Source organism: Rhipicephalus sanguineus, chromosome 6 (assembly GCF_013339695.2).
Source record: "Rhipicephalus sanguineus isolate Rsan-2018 chromosome 6, BIME_Rsan_1.4, whole genome shotgun sequence".
NCBI lineage: Eukaryota > Metazoa > Arthropoda > Arachnida > Ixodida > Ixodidae > Rhipicephalus > Rhipicephalus sanguineus.
The window spans coordinates 69,109,131-69,124,358 of record NC_051181.1 but is presented as its reverse complement, the minus strand read 5'-3'; the positions used below and the strand labels follow the sequence as shown (position 1 = coordinate 69,124,358).

At 44.2% G+C, this 15,228-nt stretch overlaps 1 protein-coding gene across 3 annotated transcripts in view; it reads right to left on the bottom strand.

Moving 5' to 3' along the window:
- Nucleotides 1-15,228, bottom strand: part of LOC119395873 (glutamate receptor ionotropic, kainate 2) — a 204,913-nt gene that overhangs the window by 115,712 nt on the left and 73,973 nt on the right. For all 3 annotated transcript variants that reach the window (XM_037662879.2, XM_049416801.1, XM_037662878.2), the window contains exon 3: nucleotides 14,365-14,532. In XM_037662879.2, coding sequence (XP_037518807.1) covers nucleotides 14,365-14,532 — 168 coding nt within the window. The remainder of the gene's footprint in view (nucleotides 1-14,364; nucleotides 14,533-15,228) is intronic.

The window sequence follows — 15,228 nt, the reverse complement described above, 5'->3', positions numbered from 1 at the left end:
TTACAGGTTTTCCTGTGCTCAGCACCGATACTGTCACCTGCATCGAGCAAGAAAACGACCACCGGCAGCTGCGAGGTGCATCGCATCGAAAGACCGTCGTGGCATCGTGCTGCTTCTGGACTAGAGCATGCGCGCGGAACAACACCGATAGCGACAGTGACATCCCAACGCAGCGGCTACATAAGGACAGTCGACACCCAGTGGCTTTGTGGGCATGGCGAACGTGTTGTCATGAGGACTGAGCCGATTATTCTGCTGTTACAGGTTTTCCTGTGCTCAGCACCGATACTGTCACCTGCATCGAGCAAGAAAACGACCACCGGCAGCTGCGAGGTGCATCGCATCGAAAGACCGTCGTGGCATCGTGCTGCTTCTGGACTAGAGCATGCGCATGGAACAACACCGATAGCGACAGTGACATCCCAACGCAGCGGCTACATAAGGACAGTCGACACCCAGTGGCTTCTTGGGCATGGCGAAAGTGTTGTCATGAGGACTGAGCCGATTATTCTGCTGTTACAGGTTAGTAAGTTTGGAAAATGTTTCCGAAGTGACAACCGGTTCATTATTGTACTGCCATGCCCCGAAGTGTGTGCTTCTTGTGCCTTGGAATGTGTTTCTATGTTGCTCATACTGTCCGGAGATATTGAGCCTAATCCAGGACCCAATCATGTTGAAAAAATGCTCGCGGAAATTTTAGAGGGGCAAAAATCAGTGAGTAAGGACATAAATCAAATAAAAACAACGCAGGCTTCCTTCAGTAACCAGTTAGAGGCTATAAACAAAAAGATTTCAGAAATAGAAACGACCTTGAAGGCTGTACGGGAAAATGAAAAGAAAATAAAGCACCTAGAAACAGAAGTTAGTAATATAAGTAGTGCTGTGCAGTATACCCATGAAAGAATGGTTGATTTAGAAGATCGCAGTCGTCGGAACAATCTAATCATCTTCGGAATAACAGAAAATACTAATGAATCTATTGACGAACTAAAAACAAAAGTCCAGCGAGATGTATTTGAAGAGGCACTTGAAGTGAAAGTCAGCACAGTTGAACGAATTCACAGAATTGGTAGACGCGGCACAAATAAGATTCGGCCAGTTATCGTAAGATTTTTTGACTACAATGAAAAGATGAAAATATTCCAGAATTCCAAAAAGCTAAAGAGCACCAATATCTCGATTGCGGATGATTATTCGGAAGTGACACTACGAAAGCGCAAGAACTTATGGGAGAGTGCAAAAGCGGAAAAAGAAAGTGGCAAGAAGGTTCGCCTCGTACATGATAAGATTCTGATTGACAATGACACGTTTTTCTGGGACGAAAACGAAAAGTGCCGAAAAAAAGTTGGTAAGGGAGGGTCAAGCTGGCGTACAAAAAAGTGACAAAAGAAAAAAAAATCCCAGGGATTTCAGTTTGATCAATAATAACATTCGCAGCCTAGCCAACAAAGCAGTTGAATTTGAACACCTTCTAATGCAGTACAACCCAGATGTTGTTGTCGTGACGGAAACGTGGCTACGCCCTGAAATAAAGGACTGTGAACTAATCCCTCCTGGTTATATCGTGTTCCGTAAGGATAGGGATACGCGTGGCGGAGGCTTAGCCAATGTTTGCAAAAAAGACATTCTACTGATTGTTATGGATGACTGTCCCAACACCGAAAGTATATGGTGCAAAACGGCGTTTCTTGGTGTTCCTTTTGTTATCGGAGCTGTCTATCGACGTCCAAACGCTCCCATTTCATTTTTAGAAAGTCTGCAGGATTACATGTGCAATAATGTTCCTCCTAGCACCCGTGTCATTATTGCGGGAGATTTCAACTTACTAGGAATAGATTGGGCTGATCTTACAGTGGGTTCAACCGATGTTACGCATTGTGAAGCCTTGATTAACCTCTCTTTCAGTTACGACCTCACGCAAATTGTTCGGGATAACACTAGGATTTCACCGACCTCAGAGTCGTTACTTGACCTTGTACTCATTTCAAGTAATGTAACAGAATGCAGTGTTTCTGTCAAGGACGGATTATCAGATCATAAATTGGTTTTGCTTTCTATTAAGGAAGCACTACCCATGAAGGATTCAAAGAAGTCTACTATCTGTGTAAGAGATTATAGTAACGCACACGATGTTAGCATTTTGGACTGTCTTGAGTTGTCATTGGATTCTTTCGATGGGGCAACTGACGTCAACACTTTGTGGAATAGATTTAAGAACATGGTAAATAGCTGTCTGGACGAGTACATGCCAAAACAAACCAAGGCAGTAAGAAAGCGCAATCCTTGGATTAACCGCAAAATAATTCAGCTTAAACGTAAAATAAGACGCAAAAGTCGGAACAAAGAAAAAACAAAAAGGAGATTTCGCAGCTTTCCCGAACACTTAATCATATGATCGAGACTGCGAAAGATCACTTTTATTCGCAGACATTACCTAATTTTATGAGAGATTCACCACAACGTTTCTGGCGTCACCTTGCCCCTTCGCGCGAACAGATACACTATGTGTGTGTCGACGGCAATATTATTAACGATTGTACCGAAATTGCTGAAAAATACAATGAATACTTTCATTCTGTGTTCGTCCCACCGGAGCCAATGTCCACTGATATTGCTGAGACTCGCACCGATGGTATGTTGCATATGCCTGACATTGTTTTTACAGAGGAGGGAATACTGGCATTACTGCTTAACCTTGACACTAAAAAATCGGCTGGTCCTGATGGTATCCCAAATGAATTTTTAAAACGATATGCGGAATGGGTAACTAAGTATCTCTGTATCATTTTTAAGGCGTCACTAGACCAGCACAACCTACCATCTGATTGGTTGACTGCCAGAATTATTCCTGTTCATAAATCCGGAGACAGACACACCATTGGAAATTATAGACCTATCTCAATTACATCCACATGCTGCAAAATTATGGAACATGTGATATCAAAAAGCTTGTTTAATTACTTTGAAAGTGCTAATATTTTTTTTTCCGAACCAACATGGTTTCAGGCAAAAACGCTCTACAGTTACACAGCTCATTGAAACTATACATGATTTTTCTAGCGTATTAAACGAGAAAGGTCAATTAGATGCTGTCTGCCTAGATTTCTCGAAAGCGTTTGACCGCGTTCCGTACCTTCAACTTCTTGATAAATTGTTCAGTCTTGGTGTGAATATCAATATAATCAAGTGGATTAAATCATATTTAGTAAGAACACAGTTTGTACAGGTAATGGTGCGAAATCCCGACTGTTGCCTGTAACGTCAGGAGTCCCTCAGGGATCGGTGCTAGGCCCTGTCATTTTTCTCAGTTATATAAATGATATTGCTGACCAGATTAACCCCAATATTAACGTTCGACTTTTTGCAGACGACTGCCTGATTTACACCACTGTAACCAGCCGCAGTGACCAAATCGCTTTAAATTCCGCATTAAAAATTATTAGTGACTGGTGCGATACGTGGAAAATGAAAATAAACTACAGTAAGACTATGTATATAACGATAACCAATAAAATTAAAAATATACACTCCTTCGAATACGAGATGGATGGCAAGGCCCTAAGCCGTGTAAACCATTTTAAGTACCTCGGACTTACCATATCGCATGATCTAAACTGGAAAACGCACATAGACAACATATGCTCCTCGGCTGAAAAAAAGCTCTGGTACTTGAGGCGAAAGTTAAAACTTGCTCCAGAACAAACTAAGTTGACTGCGTACTTAACGCTTGTTCGTCCTACACTAGAGTACGCGAGCGTCGTCTGGGACCCCTTTAAAAACAACCTGATAGAAAGAATTGAAAAAATCCAAAGAAGAGCCGCAAGATTCATCTTATCGAAATACCGATCAACTGATTGCGTAACTGAGATGATTAACAAATTTAACTGGCCTTTACTTACACAACGCAGGAGGATAGCTAGATTGAAACTTCTGTATCTGATTCATCGTAACTGGTTTAATTTCAATGCCCAAAAATATATAAAACAGCGAGTGTCCCGAACAGTCAGAAGCAGCCACCAAGAACATATTTTACCAATTGCAGCACGAATAGATGTACATAAATATTCGTTTTTCCCGAGAACAATAGAGGAGTGGAACTCACTGCCACATGAACAGTAGACAATGTAAGCAAGTTTGAAACCGGGATAACTAAACTTTTCACTGCGACTGTAGACACATAGCGTTTACCTTGTGGATTCAGTTGACCTAACGAAAACTCTCGTTTTTTGTTGTATAAGAACTGATCCATCAAGCGACCGCGGCAGATTTGATGGTACCAGAATTTAATAGTGTCTACAACTCTTCTTGCTTGCATTGTACCTATTCCATCATTGTATTACGTGTACTGCTGCATTGTGCCTTTTGCGTGTACTGTACCTTGAGTCTGTCCTCGAGCGCGACTTCATTTTCTTTTCGTTCCTATTTTTTCATATCTTGTAACGCAACCACCCTGTAACGGCCTTCGGTCAACAGTATTGATAAATAAAATAAATAATAAATAAATAAACAAAGCGTGGTGATCAGTGATGACTGTGAATGGCCGGCTGTACAAATAGAGGCGAAATTTTCCGACTTCCCAAACGAGCGCCAGACATTCGTGTTCAGTAATGGAGTACTTGCGCTCAGCAGGAGAAAGAAGGCGGCTGGCATAGGCAACAACGCGTGCCCGACCTTGTTGTGTCTTGGCCAGGACTGCACCGATGCCATGACCACTTGCATCGGTACGGACTTCTGTTGGAGCTGATACGTCAAAGTGAGCGAGAATAGCTGGAAAGGTAAGCTATTGTACCAGATTGGAGAACGCATCCGCTTGCTCAGGACCCCAGACGAAGGCAGCGTCTTTCTTGAGGAGCTGAGTGAGAATGCGTGCGACGTCGGCAAAGTTTCTGACAAAGCGACGGAAGTAAGAGCAAAGGCCCAAGAAAGTGCGAACATCTTTGGAACAACTTGGGACAGGATAACCTTTCACTGCCCGTATTTTATCTTGATCAGGGCGAACACCGAAGGAATCAACGAGATGTCCGAGCACAGACATTTCACGATGGCCGAAGTGGCACTTGGCCGAACTTAGCTGCAGGCCCGCCTTACGGAAAAGAGATAAGATCTTCGATAGCCTTTCAAGGTGCGTTGCAAATGATGGAGAAAAAAGGATTACGTCATCCAAGTAGCAGAGGCAGATGGACCACTTGAAGCCATGCAGAAGGGCATACATCATACGTTCAAACGTGGCGGGCGCATTGCACCAACCGAACGGCATCACTTTAAACTGGCAAAGGCCGTCGGGAGTGATAAAGGCCGTCTTCTCACGGTCTATGTCGTCAACGGCTATTTGCCAGTACCCGGAGCGGAGGACGATTGAAGAAAACGCCAGGCCTGCACTGAAACCGCAGCACAGTCACAGCGAAAGCTGGAAGAGCGGCATTTCTAGAGCCCCTTGTAAGCTCTCTTGGAGATACATTACAAGTACACTAGAAAGGTACCCACTACGCCATAAGTCACAATTTCTGTGAAGTTGGGAAGCACCTACTAAGCCATTATTCGTAATTCTGCGGAGAAGCGAGGCACCAGCTACACGTCTGTAAGTAATTATGTGCACTTTGTTGACGCGACGACTCATGACGATGAAGAATTATGGCTCAGCCTTTGTAATGGGTTGGAAGCTTTAAACGGTCCACCAGTTATGTAATTTGCATTGGGTGACGCCCGGTCGCTATTTCCCTCTCCCGTCATGCTGTATAACATACGTTGACGTGGGAGAGAGACGGGGGGGGGGGGGGGGTGAGGAACTTTACTGAGACCCCGAGGAAATGGATCATGCGCTTATGCGCTTCCTTGACAACCAATACAAGTGCACTTGCGAGGAACCCACTATGCTATAAATCATTGTAATTTTACTGAGACCCCGAGGAAGTGGATCATGCGCTTATGGGCTTCCTTGGCAACCAATACAAGTGCACTTGCGAGGAACCCACTACGCTATAAATCATTGTAATTTTTTAGAAGTAGGGCAGCAGGCACTGTGCCATTTTTCGTCATTCTACGGAGAGCGTTGGTACCTGCTAAACGCATGTAAGGCATTATGCGCACTTTATTGATGCTGTGCCTGATGACGATGAAGAATTATGGCAGAGCCCTTTGTAATGGGTTGGAAGCATTCAACAACCTACTCGTTGCGCAATTCGCATTGCGTGACGCCTGGTTCGGGCGGTTGGATTATTAAGGAAGATCAGCAACAGTCGGTTAGGTATGCGAGGAAAAACGCTTTTATCAATATATTGCATGTATGTTCGCCCAGTTCTTGAATTCGGTTGCATATTATATGCTGGATCTCCTGCTTATAAGCTTCATCCTCTTGTAGTCCTCGAAAGACAAGCCTTAAGATTATGTTTAGGTCTTCCTAAATTTGTAGCAATCAATGTCTTGTATCTGGAAGCTAGGCTCCCTTCATTAGCTACCTGTTTTAAGTTGTTAGCAGCTCAGTCATTTCTAAGGCTGTAGGAATCTCCCGTAAGACGTTTAGCAACAGTTTTTATTGCCAATCCTGAATTGTTTTTTGGAGTATATTGGCCGAGATTTCATACGCCTCAAAATCTGGTTATACAGAGCCTTCTTGACTTTTTAAACGTTCAAATCAAGGACATGCCTTTAATCAGAATGGCAACAACTCTATTAACATAAAATTTGACGACATTTTTCCAAAAAAATGCAAAACTAATATCGTCCCGCTTTTTATACGTTATGTTAAGTGATTACCTGGTACATGTGCCAATAAAGACAGTCATAGCGACTGATGCTTCACAGAGTGAAGAAAAATGTGGAATTAGGATTTTCTCCCCTGCTCTTGATTGGTCATTTTCTCTTCGCCTTCCACATTTCGTGCCCGTATTTGTAGCAGAATTTTTAGCGATCATTCTAGCTCTCCGTAAATTAACAGCATCAATAAAGTGTGCAGTAATTTTGACGAATTCTCGGTCAGTATGTTCCTCCCTAAATGCAAAAGAGGAATCGAACGTTGTCAGGGTTTTCAAATCATTAGTCCCACAGATATAAATTTGATCAAGTTGGTTTGGGTTCCAGGACATAAAGGGCTAGTTATGAATGAAATGGCAGATAGGCTAGCAAAGACATCTTTGAATGGCCCGGTTGTTCAGGTATTACCGGCATCAACATTCATTACAGGTGCGAGATTAAGGAGGAAACTGTAGTGAGATGAATTTTATGCACCGTCAATAACGAACACATTAGAATTGCAGCATTTGAATCATTATTGGAACAGTAAAATATGTCAAACAAGAGCAATTGAAGTCGCAATAACTAGACTACGCTGTCAGACTCTATACCTAAATTTTTATTTACACAGAGCTCGTCTGGCAGGTTCCCCTAATTGTTCTTTTTGCGGAGTACATGAGTCAACAGAACATTATCTGATTCACTGTAACAGATACTCTTCCTTGCGCAAATTGACTTTAGGTACCGTCTTCCGACTCCTTAGATTGGAGTTAAGTGCGCAAAATGTACTTTCATTCGGGGCTTTGTCCCTTGGTTACAGTGACGGGAAGATTGCCGATGCCCTGCAGGAGTTTATTAAAGGTTCACAGGGATTTAGGCAATAGAATCAATCTTTCCTCTTGTTTTTCTACTTTTCAAAATTTCTTTATTCTTTTTATACAAATTCTCCGCTTCTTTGTTTATATGATTTTATATTTCTATTCTTTTTTTTTTCATTTTACTTCTTTCATATTAAATAGAAAAAATCTACGCTTTACTTTAACAATACATTTTAAAAACTATCCGGTTCTTGGCCAATCCCCCAGCGTGGGTGTGTGCCAAAGTTAGAGGATCTACTCTACTGTACTGGTTACAGAATTCGCGTTGTGCGACGCTTGGTGGTTATTTTACTCTTCTACTACGCTATATTGCACATGTTCATGTAGTTCCTTCCCGACATGAAGCCTGAATAGGACGTTTTTGCAAAGCAGTTTCAAGCAACGGCATGACTCAGAGGTTGAATACTGGGCTCCCACGCAGAGGGCCCAGGTTCAAACCTCGTTCCATCCTGGAATTTTTTTTCTTATTTCGTTTTTTCCTTATTTCGAGCGATACTGGTTACGGACACCGGCGATGGCGGCGGCGGCGGCGGACAACTACGGCGCCAAAAACGGCCGGTGAAATGATCTCATAACAGCTTTTGCTGTAAAAAATACTGTTCGCCGTGTATGCAATCCAGGGCATCGTCAATGCGTGGCAGAGGATAGGCGTCCTTCTTTGTGATCTTGTTTAAATGCCGATAACCAACGCAAGATCGCCAACTGTTGTCCTTCTTCTTAACGTGTACAACAGGACGCCCATGTACTGCAGGAAGGCTCGATGATATTCCGAAAAAGCATTTTGTCGACTTCTTGTTGGATGATGTGTCGCTCAGAATGGGAGACGCGGTAGGGTCGCCGATGAATTGGTTTCGCATCGCGTGTGTCAATTCGATGTTTAACAACTGACGTTTGTCCGAGAGGACGGTCGCCAAGGTCGAAGATGTCCCAAAAGGACGCAAGGAAAGCGCGCAGTTCATCAGCATGTTGGGTCGGTAAGTCGGGTGCACTCATTTTAGTTAAGGCACCTTGTTCTGATGGAGTAGTAGGGGAAGGTATCTCTGCACACGAATCTCTGTCGGAAGTTAGAGTTTAAATATAGCACTCTGCCACCGGCATGATTTTCGCGAGTGAAATGCCACGAGAGAGAACTTGTGTACATAGGCCAAAACTCACTAGCGGTAGACAGGATGCGTTGTCCGTTATAGTAACGACAGTGTGTGCAAACTCAACGTTGTGCAAAAGCAGGACTTCAAGATTGGGAGACACTATATAGTCACCATCGGGTACAGGTGGTACAGGTGAGACGCCGATGTAAGTAACTGTCCGTTGAGGAAGGCGAATGTGTTCTGTAGAACAGAGCCGGCTTGGAGGGCAATCGGGAGGATCAACAGCAGTAGGTAGAGCGAGTTGCACCACGCCGGCAGAACAGTCTATCAAGGTCGAGTGTTCTGACAAGAAATCAAGTCCCAAAATTAGGTCGTAAGGGCAATGTTCCAGGACGTAAACGATAACTGATGTGTGGTGTCCGGCTACGGTCACATGAACTGAACACACACCAATCACGGTAGGTGTTCCACCATCGGCAGTTCGGACCACAGGGCTTGGGGCAGGAGTGACGACTTTTTTCAGGCGTGTTCTAAAGTCAGCGTTCACAACAGACACGTGCGCGCCTGTGTCAATGAAGGCCGTAACTGGTACACCGTCCACGTTTACATTGATAAGGTTCTCATGTGCGGGCAGGGTCAGTAGAAGATTTTGGCATCGGGTCGTTATTGCAGCATCACCTCTAGAAACTGCTCCCATCAGTTTTCCGGAGGTGAGCGCCGGAAAGAGCTTGGGGACGACGATTGACCAGATGAGGTCGAGCGGGACAAGGGGAGTTGCGGAGAAGGTGAGCGGCTGAGTCGAGTGGGCAACGAAGTGTCGTCAGGCGTGAGCGGCTGTATTTGCGGTGATGAGCGTGGATTACCGGGAGGTAGGCGATGGGACGGAAGGTAAGGCCATGGTGTCGATTTAAACCATGAACGGCAGTGACGAGAGATATAACCTACACGACCCGCAGTTGAAGCATATTTGCCGGTCGTCTGGTGTGCGCCATTTTGCCGGGTTACGATAACGTAGGGGAGCAGAAAAGCGTCGGTTGGGTGTGACAGTGACAGGTATCTCTGTATTTATTTTCTTCTCTCTTCCTTTCTCTATCTCTGTACTCACCTGTACTCATTCTCTCACCCATCAAAGAGAGAGAGAGGTTTATTTACAGAAAGGCAGAGAGGTCGGCCTGAGCGATAGTATGCTCTAGCCTGCTACTCTACACCGGAGGTGGGGAAAGGGGAGAAAAAAGAATGTTGGATGAGGATGGTAAGTAAGGGAGGTGAGTATGTACAGTCCCATCTAGGTGGTGCAGTGCTATAGCCGCGCATCCAGTCCACTGGCTTGTAGGAAAGCTGCGACCGCTTTTATGACCACAGTTGTGCTGTTGGCGTCAGGCCAAGGACCCAGCACAACCTCATCAGTTAATGGCCTATTATGCACTCTTTCAGTAGAGGAAATCAGTTTCTGTCGTTCGCGTGCGTATGCTGGGCCTTCTTCAAAGTTCATCACCCATCAAAGTTATTACATTCCACGCCAGAGAAATTGGAGCACGTGTTCTGGGAGCGAAGGTGGAGACGAGCACGAAGGGAGCGCGTATCGGCTTACGATGACAATTTTCGTTCGCAACTAAAGGAGTTTTTCCGAACTTAAACAGCACCGCTGTTAAAATCGTTCCGGGCGATTCACTTACCGGGGCATTACCAAATGCGCTCGATTGCCCTAATTAATATTGGTGCATGACGCGAACTGTGACGTACATTCTGCAGTGCACGCGAGCACCAGCGGTCGTAACGGACGTTACCGCGGATAGACTACAAATGACCGAAGCGTTAAAAGCGCAGATCGGATTTTCGCATACAGACAACCACATTAGCCGCTGCTCTTCTACTGTTATCGTTTTGTTTCGCTGTTCCATAAATATGTCCAATGTATAGCTTAATCTTAAACAGTTTGGCTGATGCACTCTTTGCCGTCAGAAGTACGAGACAATATTACCGAAGTAAAGCGTAACTTTTTTCGTGTTATCTAGGCAAGTATCCTAACTGCTCTATGATAGTCGTGATTGTAAAGATATTCACGGCTGGTCACTACGTATATTGTTCTTCTAATATTAAGCGTGTAATTTAAATTAAGTTTAAAAACCTTAAGCAGTCGCCAACAATATCTTGCTTGCAAAAGCAAGATAATGCATATGAGAAAAGGAGCAAGGAAACGTGGAATTTACCAGCAGCTCCCTTGTTTGAATTCAGTAGTTCATCGTCGGTGCTATGCGGCAGTGGTGGCTGCGCGAAGCAATGCGAAAGTGAGACGTTGCAGACATCGTCTACAGTAAACCGCCATCCATCACAGCTTCGTCGTGTAACTTACAAACACCTGCGTTATGGCGCGCTCAAATTTAAGACTCTAGCGGACCAGAGCACTGGACGTGCTTCGGTACTACAGCACGTGGAAGTCTCTTTTTTCTTCTTTTTTTTTAACATATGTAAGGACATGTCGCACAAGTAAGGCGCCGGCTACGCCTTCGTTGGTACTGTGACGTATACATGCATACGCACGCTTTTAATGTGATCGCCACTTTGCCTGTAGCGTTTCATTAAATGTGTACCCCCACCAGCCCATTATTTTTCTCCGATCTTCAAAATTGTCCGCCGCGGTGGTATAGCGGTTACGGTGCTCGGCTGCTGACCCGCAGGTCGCGGGTTCGATCCCGGCCGCGGCGGTCGCATTTCGATGGAGGCGAAATGGTAGAGGCCCGTGTACTTAGATTTAGGTGCACGTTAAAGGACACCAGATGGTCGAAATTTCCGGAGCCCTCCACTACGGCGTCTCTCATAATCATATCGTGGTTTTGGGACGTTAAACCCCAGATATTATTATTATTATCTTCAAAATTGGATAGCGCAAAAACCACCACAACTACGAAGGAACACAGATGCACAGTGCATCTGTGTTCCTTCGTAGTCCTGGTCGATTTCGCGCTATCTAATTTTCAAGATTATGAACCAACTAGCGCAGTAACGCATTCTATTAAGCTATTGCTCTACGATGTTTCCACGTCGTAGCAGTTACGTTAACAGAACACCCGGTTCATCTCCACCCAGATGTCTGCGCGTGCGCCGCTTACGCGAATGGTGCATCCTATTTCTCTCTGTTTACTAACTCAGTGCTGTGGTAAGATGCTGGCCCAATGTGCTGAGAAATCCCTTGGACAGGGAATGTCACTGCAACCAACGTCTTCACAAGTTGACTTGTCTTTGTTAAGGCAACATACCGTTTCCTTCACGAACACATGTCCACTTGTGGAGACATTAGCCCCAGTGTCACTACCTGTTCAACGATTTCTCATCGCTTGAAGGGTCCATATTCGCCTGAACTTCTGTCTTGTTGAGAGTTCGCACATTGAACAAACAGTTTACATTGGAAAAAAGATAAACGCCTGAGAGCCACAGGACTAATCTTATACTCTTATGCAGGCAAAGCTTTTGTGAACATCATTCTGGCACACAGTTTCCATTCGTGTTCAGGGGTTTTTACGCACGTAGTATGAACAGCCATAACATGTCTCAACTGCGTCTTAGATTGGACAGTTGTGTTCTGGTTCCGGTGCACATCTATATATCGAAGTGAACTGTTCGTTGGGATCATGAATCCACACGACACCGAGAAACAAACGAACCTGCGCTCCGTGCTTCTGTGGGCGCTAGGAGGCGATTAGTAACAGTAACAGAGTCCGGACAGTGTACACTCGTGCTAGCACTCGTATGTTTCAGATTGCGGTCTTGGCACTTAACCCTATAAATTATTGTTATTATTATTATCATTCGTATGTTGCATGTATCTTCCCTTGACGACGACTGGCATTTATAGATCCTACCTCTCGCGGACCGAAAACGGAGGCGCTTCAGTGCAATATTGCTGTTTTGTAATTGCATGAACGCCTGAAGAACGGCGCGATACATATATTCGCTTTTTACCATGGCTGCTGACGACGTCGAACACGGCCTGACGCGTGCGAGCACAGGGGAAACGCATGCTGTGCAACTGGGAGGACCGCGAATCAAGTGATGTCGGCACGTCCGTTCGTGTCGCTGCTGCAGCAGTTCGTCGCACCTTCAACGTTTGGCGCACGCTTCCCGATTGCTGCCGCTCGTTCTGCATCGCTATGTACCTTTGCACTTAATCTTGCTTTCGTGTGCCTCGACTAACGTTTCGAATTCCGCTGGTGCGAGAGCAACCAACCACGTCAACACTTAGTTCTGCAGGCGCAGGTGTACCGTGTTCCGCAGACTTTTCACTTCCTTAATTGGCCTTCCACCAGTGAAGTTACTACACGTGTATTTATCGTGTCGCGAAGTGAAACGCGTGCTCTTACGAAGGATCAAGTTGTGCTATCTTCAAACGGAGAATATTTTGTAATATTAAAGAAAAATAGTTACACGTGTGTATACGCGGATAGAAGTGATAATGGTAAGACCTCTGGAGATGCTGTGACAGAAACAGACGTTATTTTTGCAGGCATTCTTAAGATGACAGTAGAGCAGTTTGAAATCAGCGACCAGTCGTAAAAGATGCATGGGTCATTCCAACCCAAGCGTCTTACCTATTTTAGCAACCATCCCAAATTCGAAAAAAAAGTTGTATTGATTCAGTAAACCACACCTGGTCTACGGAAGGTATATTTTGCGTAAAAAAGTGTTTTCGGACCACACAGATTTGTAAGTCTTACGAGAAAGAATAATCACGAACTTGAGCAAATCTACATTTTAGCCCACAATGAGACGAAATCTACGCCACGTGGTCCTCCAATTCGAAGTGCGCATTATACATAAGTAAAAAAGCTGGTTTTTTTATATTGCAAGGTTTATCATGATATTTTTTGCCTTAAGGAAGAAAATAATTTTTGAAGTTTCCCATTGACGGCAACGGGAAACTTCAATGAGCAATCTTCTGTAACAAGAAATGGGCAGATAGCCGTCAGTGGGGATCGTCAAAAATGATTTTCTTCCAAAACCAAAATATAGTGATAAAGCTTGCAGCATAAAATTAACTAGTTTTTGTTTCTTTCGATTGAGGTATAAAGCTGATTTTTAATTGGAACCCCATGTTGTTTAAACTGCGTCTCGATGTGGGCTAAAATCAAGATCTACTCAAATTCGTCATTTTTTCTCGTAAGATTTACAATCCTCAGTGACCCGAAAATATTTTTAACGCGAAATATACTTTCCATATAATAAGTGTTGTTTAGTGCTATATTCCTAGATCACGCAATCTTTTAAGAGAAAAAATGCAAAGAAGATTTTTGCAAGATTTCCAGAGGCGTTTATGGCAGAAAGATGGAAGTAATATTACTGAGCTACAAACACCTCACACAAACGCCGTTGCTTAATATGCAACTCAAATTTGGCTTGACTAAAATTTTTTTTTCCTCTCCGCCATATTCTAGCAATTCACTGTTTTCAATGCGCAAAATAGGCAAGGTTTTTTATTCAATTACATTGGAGATGGTCGCCAAAATGGCTGGCACATTTGGCGTGGAATGAGCCACATCTAAGTTCATGAGTTCTTCGGAGGTGCATGAGCCCTATGAGCCTTACTTTCTTGCGCAATGCGCATTGTTGTTTTGTGTTGCAGTGCCTTCTAAAAATGATTTATTTCAAGGCACTGTGCTGCGTTCCGTACTCACATTTTTTTGCCGAGCGCAGGATGTCTTCCGCATTCAGGTTTACGGTAGCAAGGCTGATATTTTCAGAGGCAACGTTTGGTGTCGCACTGATGTTCAGCCTTACTCTTTCCAGCGCCTGCGACAGCAGTCTCTGCTCCTCTAGAGAGTTGCCTTGATCGTAGGCTACACCTGCGCATTTGCAAAGAAATGCCCTCAATGTTAACAGGAACATTACTACATGTATTTTCCCTTACATGTGCTAATTACTGTAGCCCGGAGGTTCATAAAAAGATCTAGTTCCGCTTTCCCTGCTAGCTGCTGAGACGACTAAAGTCGTTAAAGAGAGCCTCTTTTCAATGTCTCCACCATCGCCACAACACTTCAGCCAAGCCAGTAGAATTTAGCTGCGAAATACGTAGGAAATCTGTCCTTTCAATAAAGCAGGCACCGTAAACTGACATCAGTACGCACCCTTGAACAATAGTTAGGCAAACATACGTGAAATGACCGTGAAACCTGTCATTAATTTTCATAGAAATTTGTTTAACTTTTTTTTCAAGTCATTTTTACGTAGCGTAATCTACGAGTCGTCTATGGCTAAATGGAATCACCAGATATAGGCAAACTTTTCACTAACGGTGGTAGAGTGCCGTCCTTTTCCTCGAAATAATCGTTCATTCATAAACCTGTCTCATGCGGCATACTCTACTTACTGGTAGCTGTTCGTATAATACGAGGTCACAATGAAGGAGCCAAATGCCTTCTACACTGAATGCAGGCATCGCAACGACTTAAAATATAAGAAGAGAGCTACAGGTCCAAAGCTGCAGGATGCCCTCAGCATTTTCGCGCCCTTGGCAGTAAATCACGTCCGCGTAAAATTGA